The 18787-nt window shown below is 29.3% G+C and overlaps 1 protein-coding gene across 1 annotated transcript in view; it reads right to left on the reverse strand.

The window, feature by feature from the left end:
- Positions 1-12313: 12313 nt before the first annotated feature.
- LOC107441534 (sodium/potassium-transporting ATPase subunit beta-like) overlaps positions 12314-18787 on the reverse strand; it is a 151917-nt gene continuing 145443 nt past the window's right edge. The window contains exon 4 of the mRNA XM_071182508.2: positions 12314-17868. Coding sequence (XP_071038609.1) covers positions 17390-17868 — 479 coding nt within the window. The 3' untranslated portion in view covers positions 12314-17389. The remainder of the gene's footprint in view (positions 17869-18787) is intronic.

Consider the following 18787-nt stretch of genomic DNA (forward strand, 5'->3'; position numbering starts at 1 on the left):
ACATATGTTTAGAAACGCAAACTTTATATCTTTCTTTTTTTTTTCTTTTTTTTTTTTTGAAAAAAAAAATAATGTAACGAAAGATTTTCCTTGAATCTTAACGAAATCTATTTCCTCGAAAAGTGGGAGATAGTTTTGCCGCCACTTAGGCAAAATGTTTTCTCCGAGCATATACCAAGAAATGTTTTCGTCAAAAACGATCTAAGTTCCAGGATTTAAGTTCGGTGAATTATTTTTAGAAAAGAAATTATTTCCGGAAACTCTCAAAGACGGTCTTTTCTAAGAATGGCGTCTTGTTTTCTGTAATACATTAATAAATAATGTAATTCAAGGATTTTGAAATTCATTACGATTTACTAAATTCTTTAGGATAATACTTAAAAATCCAATTATTCTTTTACTCTTATATTTAAATCAATGTATGATACAAAAGATAAAATGAAACAATTTCCTACTACATTTTTTTTCAAAAAGACGTAGAGATAATTAGGTTATTTTGAGAATTAGAAGAAAAATCCAATTAACTTGTTTTTACACTTCAAATACAAAAAAAAATCGTATTTTCTTAAACTAGCAATATATTTTAATTAAATTGAAAGATTAATTTCATTTTAAATTGCTTGCCTGTTCTTTCAATTTTACATTAATCCCTATTTTAATCTCTTTTTTTTTATATCTTTAAACACTCTTTTTGCTAGCTTAAAGGAATAAATATAATTATGCACCAAAACAATGAATTGAAAGAATGCTTAGATCGAATATTTAACTTTTCTCTATGAAATGTAAGTCAATCAAAAAGTTATTTGAGTTAATGTTACTTTATCTAATTAATTTTCAATTAAATAAATATTAAATACAAATTTCAAGAGAACGAGTTTTAAAATATTTTAGTAATTTTATTGAAGGCTTTTAATTTTCGTTTTATATTTCAATAATAGAGATAAAAATGAGTTTCATGAGACAAAATACGAATTTGAAATACATCTAAATCTTACAGGATGGGATACAGTCAAATAATCGCTTATTTAATTGTTCTTAACTTTACGCGTCTTTTTCATTTTTATCTGATAAATTAAAATTTAGAAATTTGAACTAGTCAAATTTTAAAAATATCATATAATTAGTGTTTTCAGAAAAGTTTGTGTGAACTAAACTTCCTGATATTTGAATATTTTGAATATTTCGGTCCCGCAGTGGACTGATCATAAAGACACGGTTCCCAGTAGAACACTGAAGTCAAGCATCACTTGCTTCTGTCAGTAAGCGAGAGTGTGAGCACTTTGATCATCCTGCGTAGGGACCGAGGGTGTGCTGCATCGGTCTTCGTTAAACTGTTCTACCCTAAAGTGCTGAACCTTGCCCGCAGGTCATCGGGCTGCCAAAGCTGGGGAGCAGTCCTCTCTGCAGAGGATCAAAATTGCGAAGATACGTCTTCGGATCATCCTCAGGGATGTTTCCCAGACCGACGCCAATAGCCCATTCCGCTGCTCTAGTGCAACGTAAATAAAGTACCTACCTACTTGAATATTCCGATAGCTACGACCTTCAAACAGGAATTCATATTTAAAACTAGCCACCTCCGGCAAGCAGCTGGTCCGCTTTTTTTTAAGTAAGTCGAATTTCAGGTATTTTGAAATTTAAAATAGTACAGTCAAAATTCAAACAATAAGAAAGTATAATAAACTATTATTGATTAGGTGAGATAGAATTTTATTTCTGTTTCTTACATTGTTCGACTGGTATGGTGGTGAATTTTTTATTAAAATGCTTAATACAACATATGCTTACATTAAACACATATGCTAATTATCTTAATGGTGCCTTTGATGGGTAATAAATCAAATTAGCGCCTTTGTCATAGTCAAATTGTGAATTTATTCACCATGTATCATAAACAAAAACTCTACCGGAAGTCTTGAGGTCCTTTTCTGACATCATAGCATTGACGTGACTATTTCTTTTTTGAACTTCCCGGGTTTGTTTGCATATACTTAAAATACTCAGTTGTTCCGAATTAAATTTTTGTCTCGTGCTTTTGCGAAAAAATGCGTTTTTCATATTTCAAAATATCAGATAAAGATATGAAAAAAAGTACTTTGGGAAATTATTCTATATCGATATGCAATTACCTGATCGTTGAGATACGGATTTAAGCAATTTAGTTTATACCAGCAGAAATTCTTCGATTTGAATCTTCTACCGGAAGTTGAAACAACCTCTACAAATACTGCCCCCTACCGTGAAGAACATGAAACATGGTCGGGAATATGGTGAATTTGATAGTATTAACCATGCGAGTCAATGAATTTGATTTGTAAAGGTTCTTTAGCCAAAACGAAACGAATATTTTACCAGTTACAAATTTCTTTATGTTATAAACACGTGTATCTAAAACAGTGAAAAATGCATTTTAAGGCAAAAAATAAGCATTAAAAATAATATATTTTAATGGCTTTCGTTTAAGAACTAAAAGACCTCGTAACCATAACGTTATAAAGTTAAAATCAGCTTTAGTATTTATTTGGCACGTTTAATTGTTATCTAAAATAGACAACTAGTTTTATTTAAATTTCTTGAGCCTCGACGAAAGAGTTTTTCTATAAAAAAAACTTTACTTAATATTAAGACCTAGGAGTTGAAACTTAACTCTTAAATATGTCTTAAGTCTTAATATGTATGCTAGGATTTAAAATTTATAAAAGTATTGGCATCTCTCCGCTATTGGTGCCCAACCTCTCTTCAACTTTCAATAACTTATGTTAGCTTGTATATTTATTTCTAGCATGCTTTACTTTTGCACTTAGACTTTTAGCGAAATATAAGGATATTAAATTTTTCTAGTGATTTTGCTTGCTTCTACTTTGTAAAAATGTGGTTTTCATTACAGCGCACTGGTTAATTATGCAACAATGGCTTCCATCAATGAAGTTTCGTGTTTTTGACACTGTTTCTGAATTACTTATAACGGCGATAAGTGGAACGTTGAACGTTATGATGCCTAACGCCAGAATTTTGTTTATAAACCACACCTTAAAAATTAGCAAATGTTTAAAGGGAAAAAAAAACTGATTAAAATCAGTTTTAAAGTTATTGGCGATTCAGACAGACTTTTACTTATATGTGCACCCATAAAGATGGGTTTCCGGTTTCAGCTGTTTAATAAAAGTATCGGCGAACAGTTGCACAAAGAACTATCAAATAAACAAGACAAACTCGATATTTAAAAATGCGCTGTTAATATCTTAAAAAAATAATCCATAGATGCGAATCTACAGTTTAAAAAAAAATAAGAAAACTTGCCTATAAGATAATCAATTGCGTAAAATGTTATACCCGGTAATATGGTGGGTAGATTCTTTGCCTACCACGGCTTAGACCGGGGCTCATTCCCCGCGCCCAAGCCTTTGTTGAGTAAAGGCATAATATTACAATTTCTTTGTTCGTATCTTGGTGATCTAAATCAACAATAATGTAATGTCTTTCGTGACTTTATTGCCAGAAAAGTTTACGATTTGGTAGCTGGTAAGCGTGGTGTAGAGAATGAGTGATTACTATCACCGTCTGACTCCTATTCTGATTTCGGGGAGAGTAGAGCACCCATTCACCAGTACTGCCTTCGGATCATTATTAATGATGAATACCAGATCGTCTCCTATAACCTATTGATGTTTCTCTAGTACAAAGACGCAGGCAACAAACCGAAACCAAAAATAAAATATTAAGAGTAAAAACGAGTTGTTACTTAACATATTTAACTAACTAAACAGTAAGTTCATGTAATACCTTTCATATAAACCTACAAATTATTTAACTATATTAATTAAAGACCATTTTTCCCAAAACAGTGCAATCGGATTTTTTTTTCTCAACGCAATTACAGTAACTTAAACATTATTTTCTCTATATAGGGTGTTCCGTTTTAACCACCCATAATATGTGTCTTTAAAATCATTGTGAAAAATGAAATAAAGCAGTATAGAGATTAGGGATCATAAATTAATATTTAAGAGAAATGCTACTGAATTCTGAAGAATCATAAGCATGTTTACAAGTGAAACAAGTTTGATTAAATGATTAAATTTGAAATCATTTCTAAAATTGGCCTTTCAACTCCTCACCGTTTAACTTTTTTAAGTATAATATTTGTTAAATACATTTCGCATACTTTTTTTTAAATATTTTGTATTAATTTAAGATGAAATAAGTGAAAAATATTATATTTGACATTTAAATAATTTACTGTTACAGCAGTAAATTTTCTGCGTTAAATTTAAAATCTTCTATACACGACTCAATTCCAAACAATAATTATTTTCAAATTTGAACTTAAATGCAATTATTTAGATCTAAGAGAAACAGCCATCATTAAAATCCTTTAATTTACAAAATCAATTGTTGATAATGCTCTGAATATTAATTTTTTTTTTGAACTACTCTTTTTTTAGATTTTATAATTTAGTACAAATGTAATTCCGATAATCTTTTAAATTTTTTTAGTAACTATTAGACTGTTTTTCTTTTATAATTAAATACCTAGATATATTTTTGCTAGTAATTAGAGTATGAAAAAATATACAAAAGGGTCATCGGGGTCTAATCTGCGTCAAAGGGAAAATTAGTCAATAAAACAGTAGTGAGTTGTTAGATTTCAACAGGGCTTATGTTTTTTCTTGCTTAAATACTGATTTTGCTATCCCTAATGATTATACCTTTTTGAGAAAGTTTTTAAAAATATATATTAATTTTGATGATTTTGAAACACCTTATATACTTCGAATCTAATATTATTAGATGAAATCTAGCTTATATAAAAATTAAGTGTTAGAATACTACTATAGTTAAAGTTAATATTTTATTGTACAAAATGAAAGCAAGATTAAAAGAAATAAAGTTAGTTTTTGACAATATTTTTTTTCACTACCATAAATTACAGCAATCATTTAAACGATGCTAATATTTTAAAGTTAATTTCTTGCTTCAAATCTAAATTATATTGTTCCCTCACTCTGTTTTCTTATTTGAAAAATAATCTTTAGCTGATTTATTATGTATTTATCGTTTGCTTTACCTAAAATCTTCTATAAATTATTACAAACTCATGAACATCTAATGGAAGAAAAATAAGTAGTTTTCAATCTCAATAAAGTCCTTGAGGAACAACGTAAACAGACTTTCTAATGCATGCGCGTGAATTTCAATATTGTTTTCTTAGTTTAGAACATCTGGAGATAATAGAAATTTAATTATACGCTATCATTCTGCAAGCAGCTGCTTAGGTGTTTTCCCAATAACTATTAGATGTGCATTAGATGCATGTTTATCTATGTACTGACAGTTTTATGAAAAACTCTGATGCGATTCTGATGATGCAATTAAAGTTTTTTTATAACTATTAACAAGTTGATACCTCATTTTAAATAAGCTGATAAAACATCATATTTCTTAAAATGAATATCATTTTTTTCCAAAAATGTTTAAATTCTGTTTTATTTAAAGGAAAAACGCGTGCTTATCAAGCAGCAAATTATCAATTATAAATATATATATAATAAAATATATATAATAAAATAATTATTATATCACATAGATAGATTATATTTATATATATATATATATATATATATATATATATATATATATATATATATATATATATATATATATATATATATATATATATATATATATATATATATATATATATATATATATATATATATATATATATATATATATATATATATATATATATATATAAATATATATATATAAAATTGGGAGAAATTCGTCTTCGTTGAGGGCTTTTTGAGGGAACTAACCCACAAATGCGTTGCATGGAAAGGAAAGCGACTAAAACCTCCCACGGTCAGCCTGATGGCAAGGGGACTCTAACCAATCATCCGTCTAAGACTGAGGATATTTTACGTCAGCACTTTGATTGGTGCAAGCCGGGTGACGAATTTGTATCGACCAACCATCGCATGGATTCGAACCCGGTTTACCACATTGGAAGGCAAAACAAAATCCCCAAAGGTAATTATTTTGTTTAGAGGAATCATGAAAAATTGCCCTACTACACTGAGGAAAAATTTTATGGTCAAAACTACCAGAATATGGTAAAGATCACCGTGTTTTTGGGAGCTCCAAAACGCTCGAGAATTTTTATCGAACTGCGTTGGTAATGATTGATTTTGGTAAAATTAACAACGAAATGCGTCTCAATAATATGTTGCAAAATTTGGTGAAATTTTGTAATTTTACCATGATACCTTAGAGGTTGGCATAAAAACTATTTATTCCGTTACTTTTTATGCTTTACTAAATGTGTGGTAATAAGAACTATAATTTTGAAAAACAGAATTTTTGATTAACCATTATCACATAAACAGTAAAATTACTAAACGAATGTTTTAAATACAGTATATATTAATTTTTTTAAGCAGACTTATGATTTTTTATACCTCAAATGTCCTTAATACACATTATGGTAATTTTACTGGAATGTTTTTCGCCGTGTATTATTGACTCCAATATTGCTCAATTAATCTTAGTAATGTGTATCAATTGAGATGGAAAAAAACTATGTATATTCTGAAAAACTAAGTTAATGGAGATAAGAAAAATTGTGTTTAAAATCTTTACAAGCAGAATTAGAATGAAATACTGTAGTTTTCTAATATTGAGAGTTCTCGAAGTTAAAAGAAATTTTTAAGATAGGAAAATATTTCAGGTCAGAATTATAAATGAAGCAATAAAGGAAACGAAGGAAATAAAAATAAAAATATGACCACCGAAGCCGACGTCCTCAAGGGGTACTGACCCCGGTAGCCATAAAACAAAACCTTATTTCTATTGAGAGAGGGGGCAAATGCCTAAATTAACTCCCTCAGTACCCCGAAGGTTTTGCATAGAAATCCAGGAAAAAAACATGAAATACATAGAACCAATTCAGAAAAGAAACTCAAACAAAATCATCAGAAAATAAAAACTCACATTGTGTTTACAATCTTTACGAGGAGATTTAGAATAAAATATTGTATTTTTCCATTACTGAGAGGTCTTGAAGCTCAAAGAAACTTTTAAGATAGGAAAATATTTCAGGTTAGAATTAAATATGTTTACTTTTTCCCTTTAGTGTAAAGGCATAAAAGAAGTGTTTTGTTTAAGTTTGAAACTGCTGTGGCTACATTGAGAAAAAAAAATATTTCATAATAAATGATTTATAGGTTTTATTAACAATAAAGTGCTTCATTCATAAAAAAAGCTATCAAAATACTTTTAAAAATTTTAAACTGAATTTTTACAGTATTTTTGAATGGCATAATATTTAAAAAGAAATAAACATATTTAAATCACATTGTAAGACACCTTAAGGAAAAATAATTTTTTTCTTGCACATTAGATAATAGCAAGTTAAAATGTTTATTCTACTTCTGATAACTGATCATAAATGAATAGAAAATTTTATTTGTTTTACAATTTATTATGTTTTGCAAGATTTCAGATCGTTAGTTATTTATTAATTATTTTTATGTTTATTTTGTACTCGAATCTCTTTTTCATGAATGTGCATAATTTAGTTTTTTTTATATTTATTTTAAAATCATTTTTTAAATGTGGGGGAGGGAGAAAAAGGGGGTATATCAATTTAATGTATGAACATTTTTCCTCGCAAATGCAAGTAAATCTTGCAAGCTAAAAATGAATTTTTATTTTTGTTTAGTTAAAGCAAACATTGAATATCACGCGTTGAATCTCGTGAGTTATTGAAAAACCTCCACTCAGAAAAATTACTTATTTAATTAATGACGTGGGAAATATGGTAAAATATCAGAGGGTAAAGCACAGGTGTAAAGACTCTGGGGTATATGCGAAACAAAAGATTTATAGTCTTTTGTAAATAACAAGAAAAAAATTATTAGAACGGAATAGAGAATGATTGTTCTTTCAAAGGGAATTTAAAATGTTAAAGAAAGAAATTATTCGATTTTATTTGTGATTAAAACAGCTTGTGGGCAGAAATTACTTATTTTGACACTTTAGACGCTTATGTTACTACTAAGGATTGAAAGTTGTTAAAGTCCTATCTAGTGTTCAGATTAACTGTAAAGTAAGGAATCAAGATTTTCCATATTTTCACTTGGTAATGAGCACATTAACAACTTAGGTATCATCAAAATTTAATCTGCATTGCTATTTTTTAGATTAACTAGCAGATAAACTACGCTGTAAAAAAATTCCATGCATCCAAATACCAAAAATAGTGGCAACTACCTTACACCAAAGTGGTGAATCACTACACCAAAAGTCCACTATAGTTTCCGGTGCTGTGAAACATCTAAAATGTTCTTTTACACCATTTGGCACAAAGTAGTTGCCACCAATCACCATGTTTGTAACACTATAATTTATAATTACAGTAAGACATGATGCATAAACGAATAGATAAAGTTAGTTTTACGAGGCAACATTACGTACGGATCAGTAATTTAGGCTGCTTACTTACTCTAATTCTTAAAATAAAATAAATTTGTATTTCAAACATACGTTTCGCAGAGAGAATATTAGGATGAACATGAATTAGGCTTAACAGAGTAAGAGTGGATAGAAATTATACATTATAAAATTATATAATACAGATTACAGAGAAGTGAAAATTGAAATATGAATATTCTTATTACATTACTAAGACATACTAACGAGAAACTTTAGTTTCTACAGCCGAAAATAAACACTTAAGACAGTCAAAATGTTATGGATTGTAAACAATTGCAGCAAGACGAAATCAAAATGCGACAACAATGGAGTTTGCGGAACAAAAGAATTTCATGTATGATGTACTAGTGAGTGACTAAATTTCTTGTATTTTCAGTGTTTAGAACTTTGATATACCCTTAAGTTGTACAGGAAAACCAGCTTTGGTGTTACCTAGGGGAAAAAATGCTCCTCCTCTCAACTTTTAGTGTTGATCAACCTAAAATGTGGCGAGAAAGTTCACCACAGCTTCTACAGCCTAAACTCAAATTCACAGTTTCATACTTAATTGATTCTATCAAATAATTGATTGATTGTTAAGATGAAATAACTTGGTTCTTTAGATATGAATAAAGAATTAAATAATATTAGTTTAAGCTTATCGAATCAGTGTTGTTGCCCCAACAGTTTTTTTCTTTTTTTACTTCACCGAGTGCCTAGTAAGTAATTTGATAATTTGAGGTAATCTTAGTAATCACTGTTATAGCTTTATTTATTTATTTATTCGTTTTTTTTTTGTTTCTTTGTTTGTTTATTGACAATACGAATTTTGATGCACATTAGAATCAATTTAATGGCCTCCTTTCAAAAATATTTCGTTTAAAAAATAAGATCATTTTTAATATTAGTATATCCTCACTTAATCTTTAAAATAATTGTTATTCTGCCGAATTTACATAACTTTTTACTCGGTATGTTCAACAAGACAGAGCCTCTCCCAATATTGAAAAACGGAAATATAGAAGAAAACACTAGGAAAGCAAGTTTAAGAAAACTGCTTTGAAAATCAAAGAGAAAAAGCAAGCTAGAACAATGTAAACAAGTAAGAGAAAGAAAGGTAATAAAACAAGCACACATGAGAACTAGAAAGAAAAGCCCAGATGTACATGATGTAGACATTAAAATAAAATTGATTTCCAAACTTCAGAGAAGATTGGGATTCCAGAGAGATCATTAACTAAATTATTAGAGTTTTTATAAAATATGGTCAGTTAAAGAGTGTATTTAAAAATATTTAAAATTGTTTTTCTACCATTATTTTTTTTCCTTTATTCCCATTGTTTAGCTCTAGCCCAATGTTTTCCTTGCATTCATTTTGAGTGTGAAGAATGTTTTGATTTCGCAAAATAGGAACAAGTGGACAATTATATGATGCTCATTTTTATAATCAATGCATAAATTTTAATGCTAATTCTCTTAAGCTGACTAAAAAAATTCCATGAGAACTCACCCAATCAGCTCTCTTCCTATATATTACTAACAGCAAAAACTTATAAAAGGGATCATTTCGATGTAAATTAAAAATGAAAATGTTAATCCGTACGAAAAAAAATATTAAGCTTCAAAAGCAAAGCAAAATAATCTAAATAAAAATCTACAAAATAAATTAAGCTTTCGAATTATTCTATTTTACAAGATATATGTGGCATATTTTAAAACTTAATTAAAAATTTTGGAATCCCTTTCCAGGAACTCCTGTTTGATGATATTTGATCGCTTTAAAAATACCCACTTTAAATGGACTTCTTTAATATCCTAGATATGAATTCTTTTTAAAAAGAATGAAAATCCTATTTAAGCTACTATAAAATGAACTTCGCAGAAAGATTTAATTAAATACATTTTTGGTAAAATTTTCCTGTTTTAATGCAAGCAAAAATTAAAATTTCAAATGTTTGCTCTTTATGTTTCACGTTTTTTTATCCTTTGCAGTAGATAATGGTGCAGTGTTAAAAAAAATTGAACAATAGTTAAAGAATTTATGAGATATATGTAATTAATTGCAAATTCCGCCCTCCTTCCAAGGCACAAATAAAGCAATCAAGGTTGCCTCATTTTTTAAGCTTTTAATTTTTATTTACATATTTCATTTAAATATTTTCTACAGTTATTGAACTTTTATATTACTTCTTTATTGTAATATTTTTCGGCCACTAAAATTTTTTTTATTAAGAAAGATAATTTTTAATCAGAGATAAAGATAATTATTTAAAAGATAATTATCTAAAATTAACGAAGGCTTCAGTTTCAAAATTATAAGTGAATTTAAATTTATTTAAAATTTAAATTATTTTCATATAATAGGTTAAAGTTAAGATTCAGGACAATATATAGCGCTTAGAGAAGCTATGGCTTAGGGGATTGAGCGTTCGCCTTTCAACTATGTAAACTAGGTTCGAATCTCAGCTTTGACTGGTCGATACGAACTCCGCATCCAGCTTGTACCGACCACCGTGCTGACGTGAAATATCCTCAGTGGTATACGGATCATGGATTAGAGTCCATTTTGCCGTCAGACTAACCATGAAAGGTTCTCGTGGTCTTCCTTTCCATGTAACGCGAATGCCATTTAGTTCCATCAAACGGTCTTCCACGAAGGTAAATGTCTCCCAATACTTAAAGCAGGAGTTCCCTTGTCTTCAGGATTGGATTCAAAATTACAAGGCTACGGCGTTGAACATTGGTAGTCGTATAAAGAAAATTGGGTCTGCTGTTGAACGACGGTTATAAAAAAAATAATAAAGTGTGGGTTCAACCGTTTTCCATTGGTTTGAGTTTGAATAATCATGTAACTTCTTCAATTCGTCGCCATTAGGATTTTTCTTACCTTCTGTCGGGAGGAGTTCTCGTGATAAATGGTCATTAACACGCCATTTTGTCTATAAAAAAAAGGTTTTGTCAAAGTATGTTAATTTAGGGAGCAGAGACATAAACTCTCTATACAGAGAGTTAACACAGAAAATATAAAAAAATATTACAGGAAATCCGTTAAAAATTTTCGTTTTCACACAGTGATTTAAACACTTAAAACGGCAATAGGCTGATCTTGCAGATCAAAAATCTGATAGTTTTTGGACACAAAGTTTTTTTATTTTTATTTTATTTCCAATGAACTGCACAATCGGTCTTGCCGATGAGCAGACCTAGTGCGTTCTCCAGAGGTGGTATCCACTCTTTCAGGACCACCACAATGGATGAGATACCGTTGGTCAGGTTAATTTGGACGTCTAGTTTCTGCCCCACTAGATGGCAGCACCGAGACTCTATTTGGATGCTAAAGTGAACTAGGAAATTAATTTTGCCGGAAATGCAAAGAGCCAATAAGGCACTCCTGGAATCTTTTACATGCCGCATAATCATACGACATGGCCGCTGAGGATTTTCTGCATCCCGAAAATCCGGTGTCTGGGCCGGGGATCGAACCCGCAGACTTGGGCTCAGAAGGCCGACGACAAACCAACTGAGCCACCCAGCCAATCAGTGGACACCAAGTGGTCAAATGGATTTACTATAATTAAGGAACTGATAATCTCTGTATTTACAACATTTCAGTCGGTTTACCTAGTGACATAGAAAAGTGTAAATTATGGAATTCTCATAGAACAAAGAATTGATAATTGCTATTCTTATAACTTCTTAGTCTGCTTTCTTCGTGGAAGTATGATAAAATAAACTCATTGGATCGCTTATTTTACCATAATTTTAGAATGAAAATTCTAACAGTGTGTGTGTGCTCCAAAACTAGACAATATATTTTTTATTTTTCAAAACGGACAAATTTCATGGATAAATAACATTTTATTAATGACATTTGTTACATTATGGCACAAAGTAGTGGATGATGATTCTTCATTCATCAATTACAAACAACAATTTAGTGATGTTTCAAAAATAGTGCGAATTGATTCTCACACAAAGTGTAAAAATTAGATGTCACAAATATTTAAAAGTTTTTCAATGTGAAAACATGATTTTTTGTTAAAAATAATTGGAAAAAATCCTCTGCATTTTTTTAATTACATGCATAAAAAGATTTAGTATTAAAATAGGGCATATAACTATAAACAGACTGAAATCAAGATTAAATCTTAAAAATGCATCAAAGAAAGTTTCAAAAGATTTATTATAATGTTTAATCACGATCTCTTAAAGCACCCTATTACATTAAATGCATAAAATTTTGCATTTAAAATACGTCATGCATTTGTACAAAATACTCTCCTTTCAAATACCAATATGTTTTTCAGTCTCAAAATAAAATATAAAATATTATAAAGAATGACAATAGTTTTTGTAAAGGTAAAACTTTTTTTTGTTATATAACGTTATATATTGTTATATTATTAATTCAAAAGTCTTGACAATTTAACCTTTGAAGTACTGCAAACGCAGAGACTCTAACAAAAGTCAGGATCAAGATAGTTCAAGCTCAATTATTTCGAGACTAATGATCGAGACCAGGATTGTGATCTAGACCAGTGGTTTCCAACTGGCGGCCCGGGGGCCGCATCCGGCCCTCGAAGCTTTTATATGTGGCCCGCGAACTAAAATATATTAGTTGTCACTTTTTCGCGGGCAATTTTCGTAAAAAATCTGTATGGGCTTAAAATATTTTTCTCGTTAATAAAAACCTAATTTCTTCGCTTCTGTGAAATTTAACATACCAACATACCAAAAAAAATTATTTCTCAGGTTTTGCATCCAAGAAAATATTTATTCAAATACAAAAAAAATCGTGTATGTAGCTCTTATTTTATTTCATTTTTTTTTTTTTGTATTTTGTGAATATAATTTAGCACGTGTGTATCAGAAAATTCTCCAATTTAACCTTTTGAAACCACTCCTTTTGAACGAAAATATTTACACACACATTTGCAAAATTTTAAATTTTAAATGTAAGTATCTATACTCTGGTGGTTGCAGCAGATAAACCTCAATTTACTCATTAAACATTTTGTGTGCCACTATATAAATTTTTATACCAACCTTTTTAAAGTTCTATATTTTAACAATTAGATATCTGTTGCACATTAATTGTTTAACACATAGGTGCATATTAAAGCTCTTGTAGCCCAAATTTTTTAATACGCAATCAAATATTTTTAAAAATCTACTTCTTATTTTAATTTGTATATTGTTGTAATTCAATACTTTTGTTTTGTACACCTTGCTGAAAATCTGACAGTAATATTTAATGTTCCTTCAAACGTAAAAGAGTCCTACATTAAATTTTGATAAAGTTGCGGTCCGCCGATTGATTTGTGTTTTTAATTGCGGCCCCCGGCCTCATGTAATGTGGAAGCCCCTGATCTAGACCATGAAGATTAAAATCAAGATTGGCATTGTTCCTAGGTAACCTATACTTTGACAACCTATTCACTTTTAAAATGGGTGGGAATCAAGGCGCAACCTGGAAAAGAACCCCGGTCCTACACAATGATTGTTCAGTATCTAACCCACCATGCCTATTTATACATTTCTAATCATAATTTTTCATTCCATCATATTTTTCTAATCTAAAACAATGAGGGATTTATTAAATAATGAATATTTATTACTAATCAAAAGACTAATTTCAAAAAATGTTCACATGTTATTTTCATGAAAATGTTATTTTTATGAAAATAACATGTGAACAATTCTGTCACAAAAAATTTTATTTTCATGAAAAAAGAATAATCATGATGACTTAGCAATAAATCAGTCATATTTTTCGAACTCAAAACACTGAGGTTTATTTACTAGTAAGGATTTATTGTTAATCAGTAAACTGACATCAAAAATGCTTTCCTTGTATTTAGGTTTGAATGAAAATGAATCATCATGATAATTTAAAACTGTAAATTAATAACACTTACCTCTCTCACACTGTCAGAAATTTCTCGGAAAAATAGTTATATAAAAATTTTTTTTAATGTTATTTTACCATATTCAAACAAAACGGTCAAATAATTACATATAAGATTGCATTCAAACTATTAACAGCGGCAAAACCCGTTTATTAACTACTTTCCCCCAATATGGTTAAACAATCAAAATTTCATCACACTAACTAGGCCCACCTATTACAGCCGAGAGGGTCATTCTGTCAATCCCGTGACCGACAGAACAAGGGTTCGAATCCCAGTGTTGATACCACGATATTTCCGCCACATTATTCCCTTTAACACATGGAGAATTTCCAGTATCCTGCTCTCCCCAATTTGTGTCACTGGGTGATTAAAATACGATGCTCTCCTTCACGTACAGATGGCAGCACCATAAGGCTACTAAACTATCTCCAATATCCAGTTAAAAAAATTTTTTACAGTTTTGAAACCATGCTAGTTGTAAATGGTTGAAAAACCATGCAGTTTTGTATTCATGTTTTTTTTTGCCTTAACTTTAGAATGAAACTTCTAACAGTGCATAGCAAATTGAGATTCATTAAATAATTAAACATTTTTATTAATCCTTATAAAATTTCAACTAATGCTGATTTATGGTTATCTTTTTATTAAAAGTAATAATTGTTTTAATTAATTTTTACTACAAAAATATCTGAATAAAACTAGAGTTTGGTTGAAATTGATTTCTGAGATAAGAAAGTGATGAGTTTTAGTTGTTTGCTGAGGCCCTAATAAATAATAAGTTATCAGTGTATAGTCAACTTTGTACACAGTTCTTATGTGACAAATTACGCTCACAACAGCTATTTGTTAACATAAATTTTACCATTATCCTCGATCAAACACTGTTCAGCTGGCCATATCAAAAGAAAATATATATATACTACACCTTAAACTACGTTTGATACAATAATTGGAGGATAATTTTAGAATTAACAAGAGAAAATATAATTTTAATTTAAAAACCTGTTGTAGAAAAGTTATCTCCCTGAATCAACACGAAAAAAGTTTTAAAAATAGTTATCCCCCATATCAGCTTAAAAATATAAATCCACATAAAGAATAATGTTTATTCTGAAAAAGTACTTTTAGTACCTTATTTCTTAATTCAAATTGCTTTTCAACAATACTTCGAGAGCATAGCCTAAGTTCACCTCTTAAAAACATGAAAATTGCATCTTAACACACAAGAATCTCATCATTTCGTCAATTTGCACATAAAAATTTCAAACTAATGAGATTTTGCGTACTAATTGATATAATAAGCTCAATTAGCGCACAAAAATCTTGTCTTTAGAATGCAATTTACATTTTCAAAACTCAAATTTGAATCGTATGTTTAAAGTGTAGTGCGAAAGAAAATGAGAATTGGACCACACAAAATGACGTTTGATCTTAATGATCGGACCTTCGTGTTCAAGGACTCAATCTTAACGGGTTAGAGGGGTTACTCTCAAATCAGACACAGAAACTACTTTTTTCTAATTACATACCTTTTTTTCGTCGCATTCAAATTTCTGATCCTAAAAATAAAAGAGCAGCTGCAAGCTAAGCATTCAGGTCAAGAAAGTAGTCCAAAATTTGGAGCCCTTGATGTTTGTTTTACTTTTTGCATATCTACTACTTTTTAGCGAATCGAAAAAAATTTTCCACACAATTATAAAATTCGTTTTTGCAAAGATAATTTCGTTAAAAAAGAGCTTTCAGTAAATATTTATTATTTTTTATTATTTTATTTAATAATAGTCGAAAGAAATTTGTAATTAATACACAACAAAAGTACTTAGTTTTTTTACTCTTTTAAAGAGCGTAATTTTGCATGGCAAAATTTGAGCGAAATTAGTCGAACAATTCCTGATAAATCATGTTTTAAATATATGACTTTTTTAAAATTTGATTTCTCAGGAACTATTCGATCGATTTTGCTCAAATTCAATACTTTACTATGTACAATTACATTCTTTAAAATGACATAAAAGATTATATACCTTACAGTTCAAAATTGTTTCGACAATTATTGAATGAATTAATAAAAAAAATTTTTACTTATAATTATTTTTTGCAATATTTAATAAAAGTTATTTTTTGCATCTTTAGATAAACGAATTCTCTCATTGTATGCAAAATTTATTCGATTTGACGAAAAATTTTCGAGATATGGTGGAATAAGCGAAAAATAAAATTTATATTAAGGAGTCCAAACTTCAGAGCGCTCTCCTGACCAAACAATTTGGACCATACTTACCAAACTGCCAAGCATATTTAATCAAACGAAAATCCAAATCCGTCAATATAAAAAAATGTATTTAGAGAAAGCGCTTTTTGCGTTTGATTTCATAGCTCAAATAAGCATGGCTCATAGCTTCATAGCACTAATTAATTAAAATATTTGAGGTCAACATCTCAAATCATTAAGATTGAGTTCCAGAACGTGAAGATCCGATTATTAGATCAAAAGTTATTCAGATGGTCCTTTTTTTTTGAGCAAATTATCTGAATGCATAGTGCATCTGTACATAGTGTTCGGTAAACACCGCCCTTAATATATATTAGGGTGGTATACACATATGGACATTTGGAATCGCAAATTAATATTTAAACGAGGAACACAGAGTTGTTGAAAATTACAACAAATTGATTTTTTTGATTATCAAATAAAATTTAAATATGTTTCGAATAATTATCTTTCACCATCGCACTATATATTTTGGCAATCAAAAAGGTTTTGATGTTTTTCTCCTTGCCTTTTTTTTAAGAGATTTTTCAGATTTTTTATGATAAAATTCTATTTCCTTTTTTCCCTCGCTCAAATATTAATTTGTTGACCATTATACATATATCTTTTACATATGAAAAAAAATTCTATTCAAAATACTATTCAAGTCATTTTTCAGTTCCAGCCGAACCTCACACCAAATCATATTAAAGCATTTTCTTATGACATTTCATATTAAAATAAAGTGGTTTCATACAATGAAAAGGCTAAACCTAACGTGGCCTATTTCTTCGCTAGAGTTAGGCGACAAATTTTTAGCCCACATCTGACAGTTCACCTCCACATCTGCCATTATCTGGGGTCCAAGGAACTGAACTATAACTAAAGGGGGTAAACCAGTTCCTCTTCCCCTTAGGTTCAGAAATTTGTATGGAAAACCTGGAAATGGTGAATAATGCACATTAAACATATTCGTATCTCCTTTTAAACCTCCTTGAGAAGCCACTACGGAAGTGTTGCAGGTGATTGGAACAATGTCTTTCTTGAAGTTAGGCCTAACTTCTTCTGGAATTTCTGATGGATTGGATGCGTTGTATGGAACGGGTACCCATCCTGATAAAGCATTGAAAACTAGAGCCACACACGGGTTTCCAATTGGGTATCCAAAGTTGTTCTTTTTGGTACAGTTCTCACTAATCCTGTCCAGAGGGAAATTGCAAGACGAAACGCCTGGAATTAAAAACTACAAATGTCAGTAAACATTAATAATCTATTTTAAGTGGGCAGATTATTCAAGCTTAGTTGTATTCAAAATATTTTTATGCTTTTTTTCGAAAAATTTCTGATCCACTACTACCAGTTCGTTTTTTTTTACTTTTTCACAAAACTTCAAACTTCAACACTTTTTTTGAAATTGTTTTTTCAATAAACCTGAATTTTAGTATACATATAATCTTTATATCATTTATAGTAATTTAAGGAGAGCAAATATTTATTAAAAAACATTTATTTATTAAATTAGGATTTTGTTTTAGGTTTTTTTTTCTTCAAAAATCATCGTATGATACCAAACAAACATTTTTTAAAAAAAACTATTCTATACATAAAAAAAGTATATATAAACTATATTTAAAAAATATATTTAAAAAATTTATATTTAAAAAAGTTTTTGAAAAATTACAGAAATAGGTACTATGGATGATGAAACTAAAAAGAAAATATTTCTAAAACTCAGTTTATATCAAATTTATGAGGAAAAATATTTTTAAATGTGTTCCTATAATCATCGTATTAGTGACTGAAAGTTTAATACATACTACCGATGATAAAATGTAAACGAAAGTATATCTAAAATTTATTTCGCGACAAATTTATGTGAGAAAAAAAATATTTATAAATTTCTTCCCAATAATCTAATTATCGACCGGATACTTGATACGTACTGCCAATGATATGTCTAGAAAGAGAACAGTTTAGCTTATGTGAAATTTACGTGGAAAAAAATATTTGTAAATTTCTTCCCAATTATCACATTATCGACCAGAAGCTTGATACATAATGTCGTAGATCAAAGGTTAAATTAAGACAGATCGAGAAAGCAGTTTAAGTCAAACTTGTAATAGGAAAATAAATTCTATTAGCTAATGAT

The sequence above is a fragment of the Parasteatoda tepidariorum genome, chromosome 4 (assembly GCF_982258835.1).
Source record: "Parasteatoda tepidariorum strain Cologne lab strain chromosome 4, Ptep-v5.0, whole genome shotgun sequence".
Classification (NCBI taxonomy): Eukaryota; Metazoa; Arthropoda; class Arachnida; order Araneae; family Theridiidae; genus Parasteatoda; species Parasteatoda tepidariorum.